The sequence below is a fragment of the Phoenix dactylifera genome, unplaced genomic scaffold, assembly GCF_009389715.1.
Source record: "Phoenix dactylifera cultivar Barhee BC4 unplaced genomic scaffold, palm_55x_up_171113_PBpolish2nd_filt_p 000539F, whole genome shotgun sequence".
Classification (NCBI taxonomy): Eukaryota; Viridiplantae; Streptophyta; class Magnoliopsida; order Arecales; family Arecaceae; genus Phoenix; species Phoenix dactylifera.
The window spans coordinates 182,476-204,668 of NW_024067948.1; the positions used below are offsets into that span (position 1 = coordinate 182,476).

The 22,193-nt window shown below is 38.3% G+C and overlaps 1 protein-coding gene across 7 annotated transcripts in view; it reads right to left on the reverse strand.

The window, feature by feature from the left end:
- The window catches only part of LOC103714908 (GTPase HflX-like), a 63,837-nt gene extending 49,281 nt beyond the window's left edge, over nucleotides 1-14,556 (reverse strand). For 6 of the 7 annotated variants that reach the window (XM_039119382.1, XM_039119385.1, XM_039119380.1 and 3 more), the window contains exons 1-3: nucleotides 14,091-14,556; nucleotides 11,532-11,674; nucleotides 4,984-5,100 (exon numbers count right to left, since the gene is read on the reverse strand). In XM_039119382.1, coding sequence (XP_038975310.1) covers nucleotides 4,984-5,100; nucleotides 11,532-11,674; nucleotides 14,091-14,450 — 620 coding nt within the window. In that variant the 5' untranslated portion in view covers nucleotides 14,451-14,556. The remainder of the gene's footprint in view (nucleotides 1-4,983; nucleotides 5,101-11,531; nucleotides 11,675-14,090) is intronic. The other variant, XM_039119384.1, reaches the window with a different exon arrangement.
- Nucleotides 14,557-22,193: the final 7,637 nt, after the last annotated feature.

Consider the following 22,193-nt stretch of genomic DNA (forward strand, 5'->3'; position numbering starts at 1 on the left):
AAAACAAGCAGCATTAGGGATCCAAGCACATGGAAATTAAATGGGAACAAAACTTGATACAACATATATGCTAGTTGGCGAAGATCTTTAAAATCATAATAAAAAGTGCAAATTAGTTTCATTAGTATGTAAATTGTAAATATATTATATGAAATGTGAAAGTAAATTGTAAATATATTATATGAAATGTGTATGTAAATTGTAAATATATTATATGAAATGTGTACGTAAATTGTAAATATATTATATCAAATGTGACTTGGTGGAGATCAAAATAGAAGAAAAGAGATATAGGGAAATGGGAAATCCCATGGTTAAACCGTAGGGATGTAGAACAGAGTTTCAATTGATTATGCATGCTTTCCCTCGAGTTTCTCTGCTCCCAAACAGAGGTCTGGATCTAAGATTGCTTTACATCTATAAGATTGGGGATCTAAGATTGCTTTACATCTATAAGATTGGCCCACACCTTTCATATAAACAGATAAGCCAAACTATAGATTTAATGCAACCAAACTTCCTTAAGGCGACCTTACATTTTTACATGCTGAATTATTCAAAGAAAAATGTCTCAAAAGATTTGTACTGTATGAAAGTAGGATCTTTCCTTATTTATCCTATAGCCAATGCTTTTCCTTTAAATCCAAATTTTTCACCCACTGGCATTGTTTGGATAAAAATCACAAGGCCTTTAGGCCACCAATTTAATATTTCCCACCTGGCCTACAGCCTGATTTAGAGTTTATGGTCCCACAATCTGATCGTGATTCGCAAGCACACTTACAATTTTCCCTATGCTAAGGTAAGGGGATGATAGGGTGAGCCCTAGTGATTAATGAAACAAGAAATGAAGACAACACAATAAATCAAGACATTCAAAAAAAAAAAAGTGATTATATGGAAGCAATCAATTTAGCATCTCTTTCCATCATATGGATATTCCATGCTTTAATATTTCAGTAGCAGCCTTCAGTTATTTTTATGCATATCACAAGCACCAATGTGGCTAACTTACATCTCCAGTTTGGCCAGCAAAAAAGAAACAAATTAAGAATCTCAAAAGGAATGTTAGATTCCTAATGTTCCAGATTATGCAACAGATTTTGTAAGAAACTAAAATCTGGTATGCCCAAGGGCAGCCAGAAGTCCTATTTGATGCAGTGCAGCTAAGTTAGAATCAGATTCTATTTAAATGACGCAGGATGGATGGCCTAGTGCAAGCTTCAGAATTACCTAGCAGAAGACTAAAGCAAGCTTCACAACAAAAGTAAATCTAAACCTAACTTTTGAAGCAACTATCAATTTAGAAACTAAAGGTTACAGATCTAGATTCTAAGAAAGAAACTGCAAGAAGGGATACCTAGTAGCTTTCTTGTCCTGCTACCAAGACAGCCTTATTGTTGCCAACGACTCCACCAACTTTCTAGTGCTTGCTTGATTTTTCTTTTTGAAGTCTCTTGATTTAATCAACAAAGGAAGGCAATTAGTTAAATATAAACTTATGACAATATCTTTTGCTCTCCATTACTCCTGATTTTACACTAACCTAAACTTCACCTAGGTAATTTATGAGACTATATGTCCTGCCAGAGGAATTTAGATGAAATTCCTAGTTTATTTTGACTAAAATCTATTTATAATTTCAACCAGGTTCAGAACATTGAAACCTACAGAATTTCAAATAATGAATTTTAATTATTTGTAATTCTATATCTAATTGTCACTTGTGATATTATTCAGTTTTAACTCATCAAAAAATTAATTATATCTAATACCTAATTGCATTTCAATTTCTAATTACAAACATTGGAGTCAATTTATTTTTTGACTCCAAGTTGTGTGGTTATGTGATCAACATGCATGTCATTCACTTTAGAATCCTCCGAAAGCCATGACTAGGATACTTGAATTGGTAGTCCTGCCTTATTTCTTGCAAAAACGTAGCACCAAGACTATAAGACATGATGGAAAAGGAAGTTGCTGGTCATATATATGGTCCTATTTACAAGAACCAGCCTCTAAGCAGGGTCCTAACTCGCTAACAAAATATTTGAAATGTTTCTATCATATGTTCCAGCAAAGAAGGGAATTAAGATATTCAATATACAACCAAGAATTTCCATAATAAGGAACCAACAAAAAAAACGAGATTAAAGTTCACCATGTAACCAAACACAGCTGAGGGAGTTCTTTTAGTTCCTAGCCATAATAACAAAAACTAAAAACTAGGATTGACCATTTGGATGACACAGAAGTAGTCATCTGCTATAAAATTTATCCTGCACACTAGGTTCTTTTTTACTTTATTTTCCCCTTTTTCCATTGTATGTTCTACTCTAAGAAAATCCAAAGCCAGATAATTATGTTTGTAGATTAGGAATTGATCCATGTGAGCAATGAGGAAAAGCATCAAAGTTTTCTTATATAGACACTTCATAATCATAGCCATAATCATCAAGCCTTATCCCAACTATTTGTGGTCAGCATTGTGGATCCTTATTTGCCAAGAATTCCTATTTAGGGTCTAATATTTTCCTTCAAGAAAACAACCTGAACCTAAGCAACACTTGCTCATTTGTCACCACAAACAGGATATGCTGTGTAGCATCACTTACAACATATAACCTAGCTAACCCTTGCTCATTTGTTACTATAACTGGGTCATATCTTGGCACACCATTCACAGTCAATGACCTCGACAACCCTTGCTCACTTCTCACCATAATCAGATTAGGTCGTGGCATGTCATACAAAATAAGGGACACCCTAACATTCTGGATCAATTTCATCATAATTTGACAAGTTTTGACGATTGACTGTCAACCTAACATCAACCCTCCACCTTTCTCATCTAGGCTAGGGACCAACCATGGTAGTGTTCAAGAGACACTTCATGTAATATAAAATTATATAGAGATGTAGTAAATATTTTAATTTTCTTCTCTTCTTATCCAAACTAATTGGTGTGAATTATTAGATTAGCATAATACCTCTGCTGTATTAAGTTTAACATCTGACAGAAGGCAGATTTCTGTCTAATTTATGATAGATGCCTTATGTTTATTTACTTCAGAACTTTATTTTTTGTTGTTTAAATTCCTTGGGCTGAAACTCAAACAAAGACAAGGTTCTTCTAGCCTTAAAATTCAAAATTCCAAGGTTGAGTCGAGCAAAGATTAGCATAAGATGCTTTTAAAATCTTGCTTTGTATGTTTCCAACTTTAATGGTGGAGAATAAACCATTTTTCCACTAAAGACTATTCCTAAGCACTATTAGGCAGCAATGTTGTTCTGTTCGAGAATTAATTCGGCCCTGGTATGGGACAAACTAACCCAGTCTGCCTAGAATGGCTTAATATAGGGTTGGTTAAGCAGTTGGAGCTCAATTGGGCGATATCTACCCCAATTGGGACCTCTAGGTGTTGCTTTAGGGACTAGAAAGCATGTAGGGAACTAATCATTTTTTCTTTCAATCTTGATCTAGCCAAAAAGTCCCAGGTTGATTGAAATTAGTTACAAATCTTATCCAAGAGTCTTAAGTGTGGAGACCCAATTGGCATGTATTAGTCCTACATGAGTTATGCACTAGATAGATCTTGGGTATTTATACAAAGCCTACAAATACCTTATGGCTAGCCTTTCTGGACAAGGTCTTGGGTCGTTACAAATGGTATCAAAATGAACCTGACTCCTAACCCATGTGGACTAAGGGATATTGTATCCTGGGCCCTTTTAGAGCTAACCATGGGCCACTTTTATATTTGATTGTATTTGGACATGACAAGAATAACAGGGCTTGAACAGGGAGAGTGTGCAAGGACCTGCGTAGGCATGTATTTAGTCTCATATTGATTATTCTTTAAGTAAATCTTGGTTACTTATTCAATGCCGAGGAGTCCAAATAATACCTCATAGCCGGCCTTCTTGGGTGAGGTCCTAGGTTGTTGCATCAAGACCATTAGGATCTAGGTAGCCCTTTGTCATGGGCTACAAGATTTATATTTTCATTAGTTTTGAGCCAAATTTTAAATTTTGGACTTAGAAATACTATCCAATTTCAGTCACTTCACTAGTTGTTTATCTCTAATTTAGTCCTAGATGTTAAGAAGGTTATGCGAATTGGCTTGAAAAGAGTCCCTTAACAACCTGCATGGTAAAGGTAATGACCAACCAAGATATACATAATGAATTATAACCAGCTTAGAAACATGGTATTTCGTTGGTTTCTAAGTCAACGTTATGTTATTTCAAGTGCAAGGTATGCATATCTACCATCAATCGCACCCACAGTTTTTGTTGCTATAATCATATTTAGTTGTCAACCACATCTATTTCTTTTCACTTTTACTTTAAAATCTGAACTCATTTTCTGTTACTTACAGCAATAAATTTTAATTTATGAGATCATAACTAGATCTTGTTGTTTTCCAAAGTTAATCTTAGTCGTCCTCTTTATATAACAAATAATTACTACTTTATAACTTCCTTATAGTGCGTTCGTGAGCAGGTTCAGGGAACCGGGCAGGGTCTTCAATACGACTACTGAACAACCCCACCCCCTCAGTTCCAAAACAAAGTGTAATATCAGGCCACTTCATTATAACTAAGGAGCAAGGAAGTTTGCAAGCTGTGCATAGACCCTTTCTGCCATCCCCCCTTCTCTATCTTGCCTCAATCTTTACCCACTTTTCTTTTTCCTTCATTTTGATACCACTATGTATCTCTCTTTCACTAGATCTTCAGTTCTGGAAAAGACTAGGAACACAATATGCATTAAGAACTTTGAAGTCTTCAAGAGATATGACATGTTCTGTGCCAGCAGCATAATTGGGTGATTATACATTAGCATAATCTTCTAGATAAATCTAATAAGATTGCAAGTGTTATGTTAACCAAGTAGCTCATTGAAAAATACAACATTAGAACTGCATGTAGAAATATAACATAATGTATAAATACAAATTAGTTACAGAGGCAACTGACCCGGCAGACAACTCATCATCAAAAATTACAGTCTCGACATTGAGAGCATGAACTGCACTCTTGATTTCAGCAACCTTGCCAGAACCAATATAAGTCCTTGGGTTTGGAGAAGCAAGCCTACATAATTTTAAGAGTTCAAACCACAATATTACTATATCTATCAACATTTGCAGTACCGTATCAAGATACACTATAAAACTGAACAATATACAGATTAAGCAAACAAACAAAATCAAGAACAAATCTCTGCCAATGTTAGAAGAATATATTCCGAAATCATTTCAACTTTTAATTTATAAGATAGCAAAACCTTAAAACATTGAATTATCATAATCACCAGTTCACCACTCAGGCCACTTGCACAACTCAAGGTTGAGAAAACTCCATGTAAGAGGATAGAGTAGATTTAATGAAAAATTGTCAAGAAGAAGTCGACATGCTGGAAATGATGCTGAATTCGTAGCCAAGGCAAAATTGAGCATGAGAGTTTAAGCTGGTAGGGTAATCTATATTCTTGCTTGAAGTTTAAGCTCATTCCTTGACCTGCCAAAATTCCTCTAGATTTGAAAGAGACTAGATGAAGGTGTAAAAGTGAATACTTATAATTAATCATTTACAATCAATGGTCTATCATCAAGAATTAACAAAATGGGGCCTATTAGACATATGTCAATTCATACATGATTGGCATAGATAGGACTTGGATCTAACTTTTGGCATGTGTTAAAACCCAGATGTTCATTAATTTTTCATTAACCTCATAGTTATGTACCCCCACCAACGAAATAGATAATTGCCAAAAAGGGAAGGCAAACTAAGCTGCCTTAACAAGGGTTGATTGCTAAATTATAAATGGCCTTATGCCCTTTGTCATCATCAAAAATTCAGGGCATCAATAGAAGTGCTTAGACATTGTAGACTGGGATCCAAGTGGATCAGGCTGGATTGGAGATTGGTCCCGGGTGGCCAAGGGACCTCATGGTGCATATATGTTATGAAGGCCAAATATACAGGTGCATATCGTGTTAGTATTTTTAAATATTTCAAATAAATAAAATACATTATTTTTATGAATGATAGCAATATTAATCATTATAATAATATCTAACAATTAGTTCCAACTATTTAGCCCTTAACTCTAAATAGCAATAATTATAGCATAACTAGCATTTGACATTATTAACATACATATACCCATACCATCTAAAACCAATATTTAATCCAATCATCTACTTGAATTGCTGCATTCGCATGGGCTTGCATGAGAGTAAGCCACATACATGATTGCACAAAGCTAAAAGGGCTGCATATGTGATCGCAGAAAGATAAGCAACAAAAGCAGCTAGACAATGTTAATCTTGACACATGCATCTATATATTGCTAAGTAAACCATCTTTTTCAGCCCATTTGCAGCCTCATGCACCATATTTTGAAACATTTGGCATACCAAAAATCCAATCCATATCTAAATCAGGTTAAAAAATTGAATCCAAGCCTAACAGGTTACTCAGGTTAAATGAAGTGAAAAATAAACCAAACACAAAGCACAGAAACATATATGAACTGGTCAGTTAAGTATATAAAAACATAGTAAAAAGCCTATCTCCCTATAGTCCAACATCATATGCTCAATATGGACAATATAGTCCAGCACATAAAAAGCTTGTGTAAGAAAATAATAACTAAACAGTATGTGCACATTATCAACAACCCATATTACCATGATCTACCGAACCAGGCCGAACCGTCCGGTTCGGGTAGTACCAAGCCGACCCGGTGCAAAATCGGGTCGGTTTGCCTTGTTTATTTGGTTCCAACCCCGAACCAGTAGGAACCGGTACCAAACCGACTGGAACCAGCTGGAAAGGGGCCAAACCAGTCGGAACCGGTGCGAACCGGCCTAGAACCCGCCGGAATTGTTTAAAACCGATCGGTTTCACTCCAACTCGGTGCGAACCTGTTCGCATCAAGTTGAATCGGTTCTGAACCGGGTTGACTGTTTTGGATAGTCTAATGCCCAATAATTGTTGTTGGAAGTGCTTCGGGCCGTGGACAGCGAGAGATACCCTCAGTTGGGCTTCTTATATTACATGATGGAGAGGGCAAAGACTCAGATCATCAAGGCAAATCTGACACATGCCCCAGAGTACATTGGCATTATTGAGCGGCAGTGTAACTACCAGATGGGTAGGAACTTGTATTTAGCAGATAAGCAAAAACATTAAAAATTAGACTGCATCTATACTTGTATAATTTTACTAAGACAATAACGAACTCTATGTGCAGCATACCACCTGAACTCTCAGTTCTAATACAGTGCATATGGAATCATTATGGATAATGAACTTCTGGCCGCTCTGCATAATGTGATTTACAAGATGGTGCCAGATCCAGAAGTTCCGACTCTATGTCTAGAAGATGTAATTTAACTTAAATGATATGTGTAAGTTAATTGGTATATTCTATTATTAACATAGCACAACGTGGTTCTTTTTCACAGACCAAAATATTTGGAAAGGGCAACGATAGCTTTTAACTCTCGGCAGTTGTCATAAGTAAAAAAGTATAAATTCAAGTATGTTATATATCAGGACATTTACCGGACATTAGATGGTTACTAATATGGTACTATCTTATATATAATTTTTTTTAATATTTTAATAGTTGAATGGTGGATTCTTGTTGCGTTGTCCGCAAAAAATATTAAGCAGCTAGCTATCCGGATCCTCTTCCAGACTGTCTTCTCGAGTGGCTGTGAGTGTAACCGGTCCACCTCGCCCTCATCCACAGCAAGCAATGGAACCGTCTGATATAGAAGCACCTCAACGACCTTGTATATATTCACTACAATCTGAGGTTAAGGCTGAAGTGCATTCAGAAAAAAGTGCAGCTAAGTACGCAGATCCGATCCATAGTGCTTTCGTTGATGTAAGGATGGTCCTATAATCGGATGGCTTGTGGGCCAGCAGCAGGAGCCAGAACTTGATGAGCGAGGATCGCCTCCACGACTGGCCAGTTTCGTAGCCAGTGAGGCTAGGGTCGATGAAGGACAATGGGCTAAGCACAATATTTAAGACTGCAAATGGGTCAGGTTGACTAGTGATCCGACCCATTTTAGAGGACCCGGAGAGCCAGGTCAGGTTCTAAAATTAGACCCGTTCCTTTTTTTGGGTCGAATCTAGGTTTACTGAACCTCGATTCGACCCGGACCCGACCCAACTCGTTTTTTAGGTCAATTTTGGATCATTTACCCAACGACCCGATCTAACCCTACCCGAACCTGGATTATCCATTTGGGCCCGTAAGCCTACAGGCCACAGCCGCAGGAAAAATCGCTTAATCACTTGATTCACTTCGTCACTCCGACAGTACGACTCCGTGAGGGTTGAGGCCCAATCGCTCCACTCTTCATTGCTTCAAGCTTCAAGCTAAACAATTACGTGTATATTAATATAACCCAAATGAACAAAAGATTGGGTCGGTTAGGTAAGCCTTACCCCTCTCCATCTTGGCTGCAATAAAGTGCGCTGTTTTGGCCTCCTATCCCAATTCCCAATAAAATAAAATAACTTCTTAGTCCCCATCCTATCCTCCAATTGATATCGCAACTAGAGAGATAGCATGGCTTCTTGCTTCCTCTCCTTATCCCTTCTTCGCCCTCTCCCCTCTTCATTCTCACCTAAAAGCCTCTCCCACCCCCACCTCATCCTCCGTCGCCGGCTGCACCAAGCCGTCACCGCCCAGGCCAAGAACAGCAACTCCGGCACCGATCCCGCCGATCGCCTAATCGCCATCGCCTGCTACCTCTACCCCTTCCTTGATGGCATCCAGTCAAGGTACGCGGTACCGACAATACCGACGTACCGGTGGGCATCGGTACCGGTACGGTGCCGAACCAAACCGAGCCGAACCGGTACTGTACCGATGGGGCTAAAAACCAAAAAAAAATTGGAGCCGGTACGGACTGGTCGGTTCGGGCCGGTACCGAGTCGGTATGGGTCGGTACCGGTCCGTACGGGCCGGTACGCGTCGGTACCGGTCGGTACGGGCCGGTACGGTTCGGTACCGAAATATGTAGCTGTACCGTACCGGTAGGGTTCGGTACCGGTATGTACCAGCCGGTACCGGCCCGTACCGACCGGTACGGCAGACCATGCATCCAGTATAACCGCTACGTCCTGGCCCAGTTTCCAACATTCCAGGTCCTCCTCCAGCCCCTCCTCCCTGCCATCCGCCTCTTTCGCTCCTCCCCCCTCAATGGCTTCCTCCTCTTCCTCACCCTCTACTTCATCTTCGTCTGCAGATCGTCCACCTTTAACCACTACATCCGCATCAATACCATGCAGGCCATCGTCCTCGATGTCCTCCTCATCTTCCCTAATCTCCTCGAGCGCACCTTCAACCTGCAGGAAGGCCTCAGCTTTGAGCCCTTCAGAGCGTCGACAACACTGTCTTCTTCTTTCTCCTAGTTTCCTTGGTCTACGGACTAACTTTCTGCCTCCTGGGACACCTCCCCAGGTTGCCAATCGTTGCTGAGGCTGCCGAGCAATAGGTGATGTGAGTTTCCCGCTGCTCTTCTCTCTTCTAGTTGTTTCGGTTAGGAAAGATTCGATCTTTTACCTTTCTTTGGACCTCTAATTAGTAGCTTGGGTCAATACTTGATAGTGGTGGAAAATTCAAGGGAGAGGAATTGAATTTTGCTTCTTGATGAACATGGACCCATTGTTTTTGCTTGGGTCACTGCCCGGACCCAGACCCGAACCAGATCCGACCCGGACCCGAACCGGACCCAAATTTTTTTGGGTCGGGTCCAGGTTATATATGGACTCGACCTGATCTGAATGACCCATTGGGTCAAAAATTGTAGCCATGGAGAATACGACTACATATAGAAGATGAACTCTTCGAGATCATTCAGGTGGACATGATGTAGCTGCAGATGACCTCGTATATGGAGTAGGATCTATAAAAATATCAGGTTCCAAGTCGTATACTAGATCCTATTATCCACAGTTACAGACAGCTTATGACCCATATGGATACGGATAGGGATATAGTACATTTGAGGCATCTTTCAATGGCTACTACCCTACGCAACCAGAGCATCTCACAGATCGAATTTTATTGCCAGCATATTCGGATGGGCCTCTTCATAATAGTATTATCAGCCAGAAGATACCTCTCAGAGCCAGAGCTTCAGCAAGAGATCTCAGAGTGCTTATAACCCGGCGCATATTTCTTATAGGATGAACGTACAAGATTACAGTGTCACTTAGTTAGATGGATGGATTGATGTGCCTCCTGACTATACTTATAATCTGAATATCTACAAGAGCCATTGCCACTCGATCCAATTTTAGATATCGGTATGTATGTTGTTCTTTAAATGTATGTAATTGATTGTATTATTTTATAATTTTCATGTCACTACTAAATTTTAAGATATTTTATGTTGTTCTTTGTAGCATACAACATCTCACTAATTATTTTATAATTTGTATCATTTTAAAACAATCAGATGCATCATTTAGGTTAAACTAGAATCATGGAAACATCAAAAAGCATCAAAAAAAATGCTATAAAAATATCAAATTAAACTTAAAATTATTGAAAATGATCAAAAAGAATGATTATCAATTAAATATTCTTGAAAACTCCAAAAAAAGGGGTGCGCCGGCTTGGCATGCCGGTCCATGAACCGGCACGCCTCACCTATACCGGTTCGGTACAGTACCGAACTGGTACCGGGCGCCGATTGGTACGGATCTCGGTACCGATTCGGCGGATATGATTTGATTCACAATCACATGTAACTTCAAATCAACATCAGAATGCATGCTTACCTACAAAAAAATACCAACATGAGCAAAACAATTTCTTAAACTCATGGAGGGTGGTGAAATATATGTACTGATAGTTTTGGGTCAGTTCATGTTGGTTTGAGTTTGGATGGAGGTACTTTGTGATCCACTTCCACTCCATATTTATGAGGGTCATATGTTTAATTCAAGCCTAATTTACATAAAATAAATTTAGATTCGACAAGGTTTTTTTATTTTCAGGTCTATTCCGGATCAGAAGCTAGTTAGTAGAATCCACTTTCAGGCCTCACTGTAAATTGTCAATGGCTGCTCAATGCACAGCAGTGGAGAAATATGAGTATTCTGAATGCTTGAGGAGAAAACATGAAACAATTATTGCAAATGTTGTTTAGAAAAGTGACAATTTATGGATGACTGATTAGTGGAATTTCCACATAATATTGCATGTTTTTTCACAAAACAGCAAGGTTTTCTGCAAATGGTTGATATGTTAGAACTTAGAAGTGCTCAATGTAATACTTCGAATTCAAAAGCTGAGGGATTCATTGTATTACTGAATTATTATAGCAATGAAAAGTGAAGGGGCCATTACTAGTATCAGCTAGTATCAGCTAAGTCAATGACATATACCTCTAGGTTGTGAAACTTATCATTGAAATGCAAGGCAAGCTTAGAGCAAGCATATCGATAGCCAAAAGGAACAATGTTTACTGGAGAGAACTTACTTTTGGTAAGTAGAACCAACAACTAGAAGTCCAGCAGTATCAGCTAATTGTGCAAGCTCCTCAAGTGATTCTTCAATACCAAAGGTATCCCCTTTACTACCTTTACATTCAACTCCAACAAGGTATGCTTTTTCTTCAAAGACCTAGAATTTGAACATGTTTTTTATTACATTCAATATTACTGAGAGAGAGAGAGAGAGACAATCTTATACAATAAGATGTTTCAAGAAATGATTTATAATTGGAAATGTTGATTCAGTCTCTACTTCAGAAAAACATTTCAAATATCAAAAAACAATTTTAAGATATCCAATAATATTCAAGGAAACTCTTATTATTAATAAAATGAAATATGAGAAGCAAGTTCATAATAGCAACTCGAGCTCATGGCGGCATTTTTTTTTCAACTTACTTTAATTAGACCATAGTGTTAAGAAGAGAAACTCAAATATAATAGAGCATCTAGAGATATTTCAAATGTTTGCATATCTAATAGCACAAGGATGATGATCCAACAACAGCATTGCTTTTGCATGAGGCTTGCCTCTCACCTTTTTTAAGTTATTCAAGATTCCCATTGAGACTGAACTTTCCCTGTGATAGAACCCTCCAAGGGTTCGATCCAAGCTTCCAAACAGAAAGAGAATGGAGATTGAATGCCTCAGCAGGGAGCAGGCTCTCTCATCCTATACAGATAAACCTTGCAGCTAGCCCTTAGGGATAAACCTTCAAGTTCATGTATACAACTTGGTATTCTAGGTAAGTTTCCTTCTTCCAAGGTCCATTTTTCACCATTCATTGTTCCTAATATAGTATGCAATAATCATTAGAAAGCTCTAGTCCCCATAAGCCACTCTGAGATGCATGAAGAATTGTCGAAGCCTGTTTGGAGTATGTGCATGGCAGTTGGAAGGAAGTTCCACCCAATACTGGTTGAAGGGAATAAGTTTGGAGTGATACATAGACATACGTGAACAAGAATCATCACATATGGACAGCCAAGCCTGTTCCAACAACAAGCAAGGTCTTACTACTTTAAAAGAAGGATTAGCTTGAGGTAACATTTGGACAGATATCTCCATGGACTTCATCGACAGATGGCCCAAATCATATGAAAAGAGCTGATTTACATTGTCGTGGATCGCTTATCCAAGTATACGCATGTTATAACCTTATCTCACCCCGACATAGCATCATAATTTTTTTATTGATCATGTCCTTAAGTTGCATAGGAAGTCTTCATCAATTTTATGCAACAGCGATGTTGTTTTTACTAGCAGATTTGTGGAAGGAGTTTTTCCATCTAAGGCACCCACCTCAACATGAGCTTAGTATACCACCCACAAATCAGTGGCCAATCCAAGGAGGTGAACCATTGCTTAGAAACTTATCTTTGCTGCTTTGTTAGTTTACAACCCAAACAATAGGTTAAATGGCTTTGATGTGCTGAATGGTGGTATAAGACCAGAATTCATACTTCAACCAAAATGATGCATTATGAAGCAGTTTATGGTAAACCTCCATCTATAGTTATTCCTTATATACCAGGAGCTACTAATATTTGTCTTGTAGATGATAATTAAAGAAGCAAGAATCCTATTCTTGCCTTGTTTAAGGAGGACCATTTGGCTCCTCAAAATCTAACAAAAGGACAAGCCAATGAGCATCACAATTAATGACAATTTAAAGCAGGAGACACGGTCTAGCTAGGGTTACAACCATATCATCAATAACCAGTTGCAGTAAGACCATCAATGAAGCTATCTCCCTGCTTCCATTGACCCTATCATATTTTTGAGAGAATTGATCTGGTGACTTACAAGTTAGAGCTACCTCCAGAGTGTAAGATACACTCCGTTTTCCACATCTCCAAACTCAAGAAAAAGAATTAGTGCAAAACATCATGGCCACTGTTGAATTGCCAAGTATGAATCATAGAGGAAGGGTTATAAGTGCAATTTTGGACAGGATGGTGAAAAACACTAATTCTAAGTAAGCACTAAAATCTTTGATTTTCCCTAAGTATCATTTTTCCACAAAATAGCACATAAGTCCTAGCCAGTTAATCATATTGATAACCTCTAGTAAGAAGTTAATAAATGATGGAAAGCCATACGACACTTTCTAATAATGCAAGCTTTCTTTTGTTCTCTTTTTCATCCACTTCCAAGGGAAATACGAAGCAAGGACCCTAGGCGAACATCAAAGCATTCTTCCTCTCTCATGCAGACATAATCTCCTCGTTTGCTAATCTATCATACAGGATTCAGCGCAGATCCCCTATATGCATGAATTTCAGTAATCCATTATACATGTTAGTGAATTTTCTTGAATCATTAAACCAGAAAAAGAAGTTCCAGAAAATTATGCAAGAAACTTGGAAACATTTAGCTGACTTTTAATTAATTAACTAACCAGATACCAGTACTATGACGCTGAGGCGTATGGCAAAGAAACAATCAGAAGGACCACCATTGCTTTTAATCGCAATCAAGAAATCACAGAAATTGATATGGCTACCAGAATTCCGATAAGAATAGTTCCAGTGACCGAACCCACCTCCCTGCCATTGCGCAGCTTGTACCTATCGTATCCGCTGTCACTTTCCTCGGGCCTCTTCTTCTTCTTCCTGCTAGAAACCTTTGGCGGCGAATCTAAACCGTCCTCTTTGGTCTCCAGAGGAAATCCATTAACCCCGAGCTCGCTGCCTCCTTCTGAGACTTCCTCCGTAGCGCCGGTCTCCACCTCCACGGCTTCTTTGAGAACTCGAATACTTTGGATTCGGCTCGTCCATCGGGCCAAGGATATCTTAATCCGAGGAAGGTAGAGATGAGAGAGGGGTTTGACCGGGTGGTGGAGTGGTCTGAGAGGAGGCGAAGCGGTTACGGGAGGGAGGACAGAGACGAAGAAGGCTCTCATGGCTGCAGTTTTTGCCCCAGGGTTTCGTTAGAAAGATAGGCGTCCATGTAAGAGTACAACGGATTCCTCGCGCCTTCCGGCCATCCCATTCTCACCGCTATTTTCTTTTATATTTTAAAATAAAATCTCCATATAACAAGCATAATATCCGGGCATTCACGCAATGCACAGACGCAAGGTAACAGAGAATCTTATCTGAATTATAAATATCATTAATGAATATTTGACTAAAAACAAAAAATCTTTTACATTTTGTATAAATTTGCAAATATTCACTATATGTTATGAATCCACCGTATTTGGGTGGATGACCACTTAACCTTCACCTCTTGAGTTTTCTCACCTCTTGGGTTTTCCATCTTTTGTAACTCCTAGATGTGCCCTTATCCCTTGGGGATGTCTACATTCATCCACCTTTTCACCTTCTCTTATCCTTTAATTGTCTTGTGATTATGACTATTATATCTCCTCATTATAACCTTAGGCCTATCAAAGGGTACCTTGAGGAGGATGAAATGTACACAAGTGAAAAGAGAAAGAAAGACATTAGAAAGAAATGAGAAATACTATTAATTCATGAAGAACTAATTTTCTACAATTTCTGTGTGTTATTTATTTTCTTGTCTCCAATCTCTTTACCTTTTATTTTACAACACGTTATCAACACGAAGGCTCTACCAATTGTGGAAGTACGTGGTGTTCTTTCTACAAAAAAAATATTTTCTGTGCCATTCTCCAATCTAGAATGTCGAATCTTACCAAACTTGAATTCGTTGCTTTTGATATTTCTGGCAAGAATTACCTGTCTTGGATCCTTGATGCTGAGATCCATCTTGATGCAATGAACCTTGGAAATACTATAAAGGAAGAAAATCAAGCGTCCCTGCAGGACCGTGCTAAAGCAATGATTTTTCTTCGGCACCATCTTCATGAGGAATTGAAAACTGAGTATCTAACGGTAAAAGATCCTCTCATTTTGTGGAATAATTTAAAGGAGAGATATGAGCACTAGAAGTGCGTAATCCTCCCAAAAGCTCGATATGATTGGATGCACCTGAGGTTGCAAGATTTTAAGAGTGTTAGTGAATATAATTCTGCACTCTTTAAAATCAGCTCACTTTTGAAATTATGTGGTGAGAAAGTCACCGATGAGGATATGTTAGAGAAGACATTTACTACTTTTCATGCCTCGAATGTGCTCCTGCAGCAGCAATATCGAGAGAGGAAGTTCACAAAGTATTCTGAACTTATATCTTGTCTTCTAGTGGCTGAGCAAAATAATAAGCTTTTGTTAAAAAATCACCAATCTCGTCCAACTAGTTCTATACCATTCCTTGAAGTGAATGGCACATCATTCCCTGAAGCGAATGATAAATCATTCCAAAAGAATCGTAGATATGGGAGAGGACGTGGTAGAAAAATTATCATGGTGGCACCAGAAGTAAAACCACTAAAAGGGGAAATAACAAGCGGGATGCACCGTACCACCAGAAGTGGAACCACCAAAAGTGGAATAACTCAGATAAAAGAGAAGGCTCTCAGAGTAAAAAGAAATTTGAAGATGTGTGTTATAGGTGTGGTATGAATGGATATTGGTTGCGTACCTGTCGTACGCCTAAGCATTTGGCAGACCTCTACCAAGCCTCTTTGAAAGAAAAAGAAAAGAGAATTAAAACAAATTTTGCTGAATCATCAACACATTTCAAAACCTCTGATGGGGTTGATATTACTCATCTTGATGTTTCTGATTTCTTTGAAGATCCTAGTGGTAGAATTGATCATTTGATTGGTGATGGAAGTGTTTCCTTTAATTATTGCATTTTTCTTTATCATGTTGTAAGACTTTATGTTATGTTTTAAGTAATAAAATTTTACATATATTTTGCATATTTGTAGAGACATGGATCTTACTAATGAATTGAATGGTGATGATGTTTGTCTGGTAGATAGTGCTACAACTCACACAATTCTTACAAATGAAAAGTATTTTCAATGCTTGAAATTAAGCAATGCCAATGTCAATACCATATCGGGTTCATCAAATTTAATTGAAGGTTCTGGAAGAGCATATATTATGTTGCCAAAAGGTACAACATTTTGTATTAACGATGCTCTATTTTCTTCAAAGTCTAGAAGAAATTTATTGAGTTTTAAAGATATACGTCGTAATGGTTATCATATTGAAACCACCGACGAAGGCAACAAAGAACTTCTTCTTATTACTCAAATGAATTCGAGCCAGAAGCTTGTTTTGGAAAAGTTGCCTGCTTTCTCATCTGGGTTGTATTATACACCAATGAAAATGATTGAATCAAATGTTGTAATGCACCAAAAGTGCACTAATCCAAAGATCTTTATGATTTGGCATGATCGCCTTGGACATCCAGGTTCTATAATGATGAGGAGGATTATTGAGAATTCACTTGGGCATCCATTAAAGAACCAGAAGATTCTTTTACCAAGTGATTATCCATGCTCTGCTTATTCTCAAGGTAAATTGATTGTTAAGCCATACCCCTCAAAACTTGTTGTTGAATCTCCTTCATTTTTACAAAGAATTCATGGAGATATTTGTGGGCCTATACATCCATCATGTGGACCATTTAGATATTTCATGGTTTTGATTGATGCATCAACTAGATGGTCACATGTTTGTTTTCTTTCAACTAGAAATGTTGCATTTGCTAGACTTCTTGCTCAAATAATCAGATTGAGAGCGCAATTCCCTGATTATCCAATTAAGACAATCCGATTGGATAATGCAGGTGAATTTACATCTCAAGCTTTCAATAGCTATTGCATGTCAATTGGAATTGATATTGAACATCCTGTTGCTCATACACATACTCAAAATGGTTTAGCTGAATCATTTATCAAAAGACTTCAGTTGATTGCTAGACCTTTGCTTATGAAATCAAAATTACCTATTTCTGCTTGGGGACATGCTATATTGCATGCAGCATCATTAGTTCGAGTTAGACCATCTGCTTATCATAAATATTCTCCCTCGCAACTTGCATTTGGTCAACCACCAAATATTGCTCATCTTCGCACTTTTGGTTGTACTATATATGTTCCAATTTCACCCCCCACAACGCACTAAGATGGGTCCTCAACGTAGACTTGGTATATATGTTGGTTTTGATTCTCCATCTATTATTAGATATGTTGAGCTCCTTACAGGAGATTTGTTTAAGGCACGTTTTGAGGATTGTCATTTTGATAAAACAGTCTTCCCATCATTAGGGGGAGAAAAGTCGATGCCTGAAGTACGACGTGAAATCATTTGGAATAATTTTCCCTTATCTCAATTTGATCATCGTACAAATCAATGTGAACTGGAAGTTCAGAGGATTATACACTTGCAAAATGTTGCAAATCAATTACCGAATGTATTTACTGACACCAGAAGTGTAGTAAAATCTCATATTCCTGCTGGTAATGCTCCAGCAAGAATTGAGATCCCTGAAGGACAACTTGCTAATAAAGCAGCAAATAAGTCTAAGGCACGCCTGAAGCGTGGAAGACCTATTGGATCGAAAGATAAGAATCCTCAGAAGAGAAAAGTACAAAGAAAAAAAATTGGCGCTCCTGAAGAGGCCATACCCACAAAACAGACCATAAAATTTGGTGCTCCTGAAGAGACCATAACTCCCATTTTAAAATCTTCAGAAATACAACCTCCTGAAGAGGAACCTCCTGAAGAATTATCCCCTGAAGAGAAAGATATACCTGAAAATAATGAGATCTCAATACATTATATAAGTACAGGAGAAATATGGGATAGAAATAAAACCGTTGTCGACAACATATTTTCATTTAAAGTGGCTCTTGACATTACCAGAAGTAATGTTGGCATTTGTTGCCCAAGATGACAACCCAAGAGGAAGGATGAATTGGGTTTTCTAAAAATTATGTTCCCTAATTTTTACTTTGAATTGAATGCAGCGGGATGATAAGATGCTACTTACTTAAGCTCTAGGCAATTACAAGTAAAGCAGTGGAAAATTAAGCTAAAGCAATTGTACTATGGCTTTAGGGTGCAATTGATCTAAAATTAATTTATAGTTGTATGATCAATTTTAATCTATGTGGATGGTAAAAATGGAGTGGAAGCTAAGCAAGTTCTAAACAATCACTTATAAATCAATAGGAAACAAAACTAGAGATATTACACAATCAGGTATGAATGTAAGGTATGAAACACAAGAGATAAAGCATCACAAACACAAAGATGTACAGTGGTTTGGTGCACCCCAGCACCTACATCCACTCCCCAAGACCTCTTGGAAATTTCACTATAATCCCTCAGATTACAGCCGGTTGTTTTACAAGCTCATAACCTAACTTGTTGTTTTCACGAGATCACAACGAACTCGGTCAGTTTTCACAGGCTCATCGACTAGAACCAATCCGATTGTTTTCACGGGCTCACAATCCAACCCAGTTGGTTTTTTCCGGTTCACCAACCACAACCTTACACCGTTGGTTTTTCCTTTGGCTCACCAACAAACCTTAACCCCTTGATTCAATTCCTTGATTGAATCAAGTTACAAGATATTAGAACAAGAGTTTAAAACAAATCAAAGCTTCTTAAACAAGCAGATATAACAATGTAAACAAATAGAGTAAAGAGAAGCCCTCAAACAAGTTTTGTAGATGAGAAAACTCGGCTTCTTCTTTACTTGACCCTCTTCTAATTTCGCACGAGGTAGAAGATCACTGAGGCAGCACACAGTTAGAGATGAAGCTTTGGGATTCACTCGGATGCTCTTCTTTTCTCTTTTTTTTTGCTTTGAATGGCCCTTTTGTGCTTTTGGGAGGTTTCTCTTGAAATCTCTTTGAAATCTCTTCTCTATGTGTTTTCTCCCACTTTCTTAACTTCTTTCCTAGCTCTTCCCTTGATTTTATAGCTTTGGATGGCGTGGGAACAAAGATCTAGCCGTTAGAGACAAAAATAGAGCCGTTGGAGTTGAGAAAAAACTAGCCGTTATGCCTTCCAGCATGCTCGAGTCGACTCGGCTGAAGTGGGAGTCGACTCGTGAATAAGAGTCACCGGCACTGTAGCTGGAAGTCGACTCGAGCACTGTAGCGCTGAAGTAGGAGTCGACTCGAGCACTATAGCGCTGAAAATCAACTCTCTGTCTTTTAGTCTGTTCTCAGTCGAAGTCGACTCGCAGAGTCTCGGAGTCGACTCGAGCACTGTTCCTTGAAACTCCAGAGTGCTAGAGTCGACTCTGAACTTTCAGGAGTCGACTCGAGGACTATTCTTTTGAATCTTTCTTTGAATTTGCTCCTCCAACTTGAATCCTTTGAACTTGAAACTTGGGCCAATGAAGTATATCTTTCTTTCAACTTTTTGAGAGCTTTTGAGGCCTTCTTGTATTTTTCCAACTTGCTATGTTCCTTGCAAAACAAATTATCTTTCTTCTTGCGACACAAACATTAGTAATTATACTTCAAGATTTTGTGATCATCAAAATCAATCTTTAAATCAATCTTTGGGTCATCAGCATTACCAAAGGTAATGAGGAAAGTGAGCCAAAGACCGTCGAAGAATGCCGACGTAGAAATGATTGGCCAAAATGGAAAGAAGCTATTGAGGCTGAATTAAGCTTGTTAGCAAAAAGAAAAGTTTTTGGATCTGTAGTCCAAACACCTGAAGGTATAATGTCCGTTGGATATAAGTGGGTATTTGTACGGAAGCGTAATGAAAATAATGAAATTGTGCGATATAAAGCACGACTTGTTGCACAAGGTTTCCTGCAGAAACCTAGGGTTGATTATGAAGAAACTTATTCCCCCGTTATGGATGCAATTACATTCAGATTTTTGATTAGCTTGGTAGTTACAGAAAAATTAAATATGCGGCTGATGGATGTGGTCACTGTATATTTATATGGATCATTGGATCATGATATATATATGAAAATCCCTGAAGGATATAAAATGCCTGAAGCATGTAATTCAAGTACATCCCGAAGCATGTATTCTATCAAGCTTCAAAGATCTTTATATGGGTTGAAGCAATCCGGGCGCATGTGGTATAATCGCCTCAACGAATATTTGTTGAAGGAGGGATTTGAGAATAACCTATATGCCCATGTGTTTTCATTAAGAAGTCAGAATCCGGATTTGCTATTGTTGCAGTTTATGTTGATGATCTTAATCTTGTTGGAACTCCTGAAGAGCTCACAAGAACCGCTACTTATTTGAAAAATGAGTTTGAAATGAAAGATCTTGGAAAAACAAAATTTTGTCTCGGTCTGCAACTCGAGCATTTTCCAAATGGAATCTTTATTCATCAGTCAACATATACAGAAAAAGTTCTGAAGCACTTTTATATGGATAAAGCTCATCCTTTGAGTACTCCAATGGTTGTTCGATCACTTGACGTGAAGAAAGACCCATTTCGTCCTCCTGAGGAGGATGAAGAAATTCTTGATCCCGAAGTACCATATTTGAGTGCTATTGGTGCACTAATGTATCTTGCAAATTGCACTCGACCTGATATAGCCTTTGCAGTTAACTTATTAGTAAGATTCAGTTCTACTCCAACCTGAAGACATTGGAATGGGGTCAAGCATATTCTTCATTACCTCCGTGGAACAATTAATATGGGATTGTTTTATCCTAATGGATCAAACTCACAATTGATTGGATATGCAGATGCTGGCTATCTATCTGATCCACACAGGGGTCGATCTTAAATAGGATATTTGTTTACTTGTGGAGGTACTGCTATATCATGGAAATCTGTGAAGCAAACATTATCTGCTACTTCTTCGAATCACTCAGAGATTATTGCTATCCATGAGGCAAGTCGGAAATGTGTTTGGCTGAGATCACTAATTCACCATATTCGAAAAAGGTGTGGTCTATCCACAATCAATGATAGCCCAACAATTTTATATGAAGATATTCTGCTTGCATCACCCAGATTAGAGGAGGCTATATTAAAAGTAACAGAACGAAGCATATTTCACCTAAGTTCTTTTATACTCATGAACTCCAGGAGAAAGGTGATATTGACGTCAAACAGATACGATCAAGTGAAAATCTGGCAGATTTATTCACCAAGGCATTGCCAACCGCAACATTTAAGAAGATTGTGCATAACATTGGAATGCGACAACTTAAAGACCTTTGATCATGCATTTTTCAGGGGGAGTCAAGGACCTTGAAGATTTTGTGCCGATTATACTTTTTTTCCTTCGCTAAGGTTTTGTCCCACTGGGTTTACCTTTGCAAGATTTTAATGAGGCAATCCTAAAGCACTTGATGGTACACAAGAATACTGTACTTTTTTTCCTTCGCCATTGGTTTTTTTCCCACTGGGTTTTTTCTTGGCAAGGTTTTAACGAGGCATGTTCTTTGTGTGTGGTCATCCAAGGGGGAGTGTTATGAATCCACCGTATTTGGGTGGATGACCACTTAACCTTCACCTCTTGAGTTTCCTCACCTCTTGGGTTTTCCATCTTTTGTAACTCCTAGATGTGCCCCTTATCCCTTGGGGATGTCTACATTCATCTACCTTTTCACCTTCTCTTGTCCTTTAATTGTCTTGTGATTATGACTATTATATCTCCTCATTATTACCATTATATCTCCTTATTATAACCCTAGGCCTATAAAAGGGTACCTTGAGGAGGATGAAATGTACACAAGTGAAAAGAGAAAGAAAGGCGTTAGAAAGAAATGAGAAATACTATTAGTTCATGAAGAACTAATTTTCTACAATTT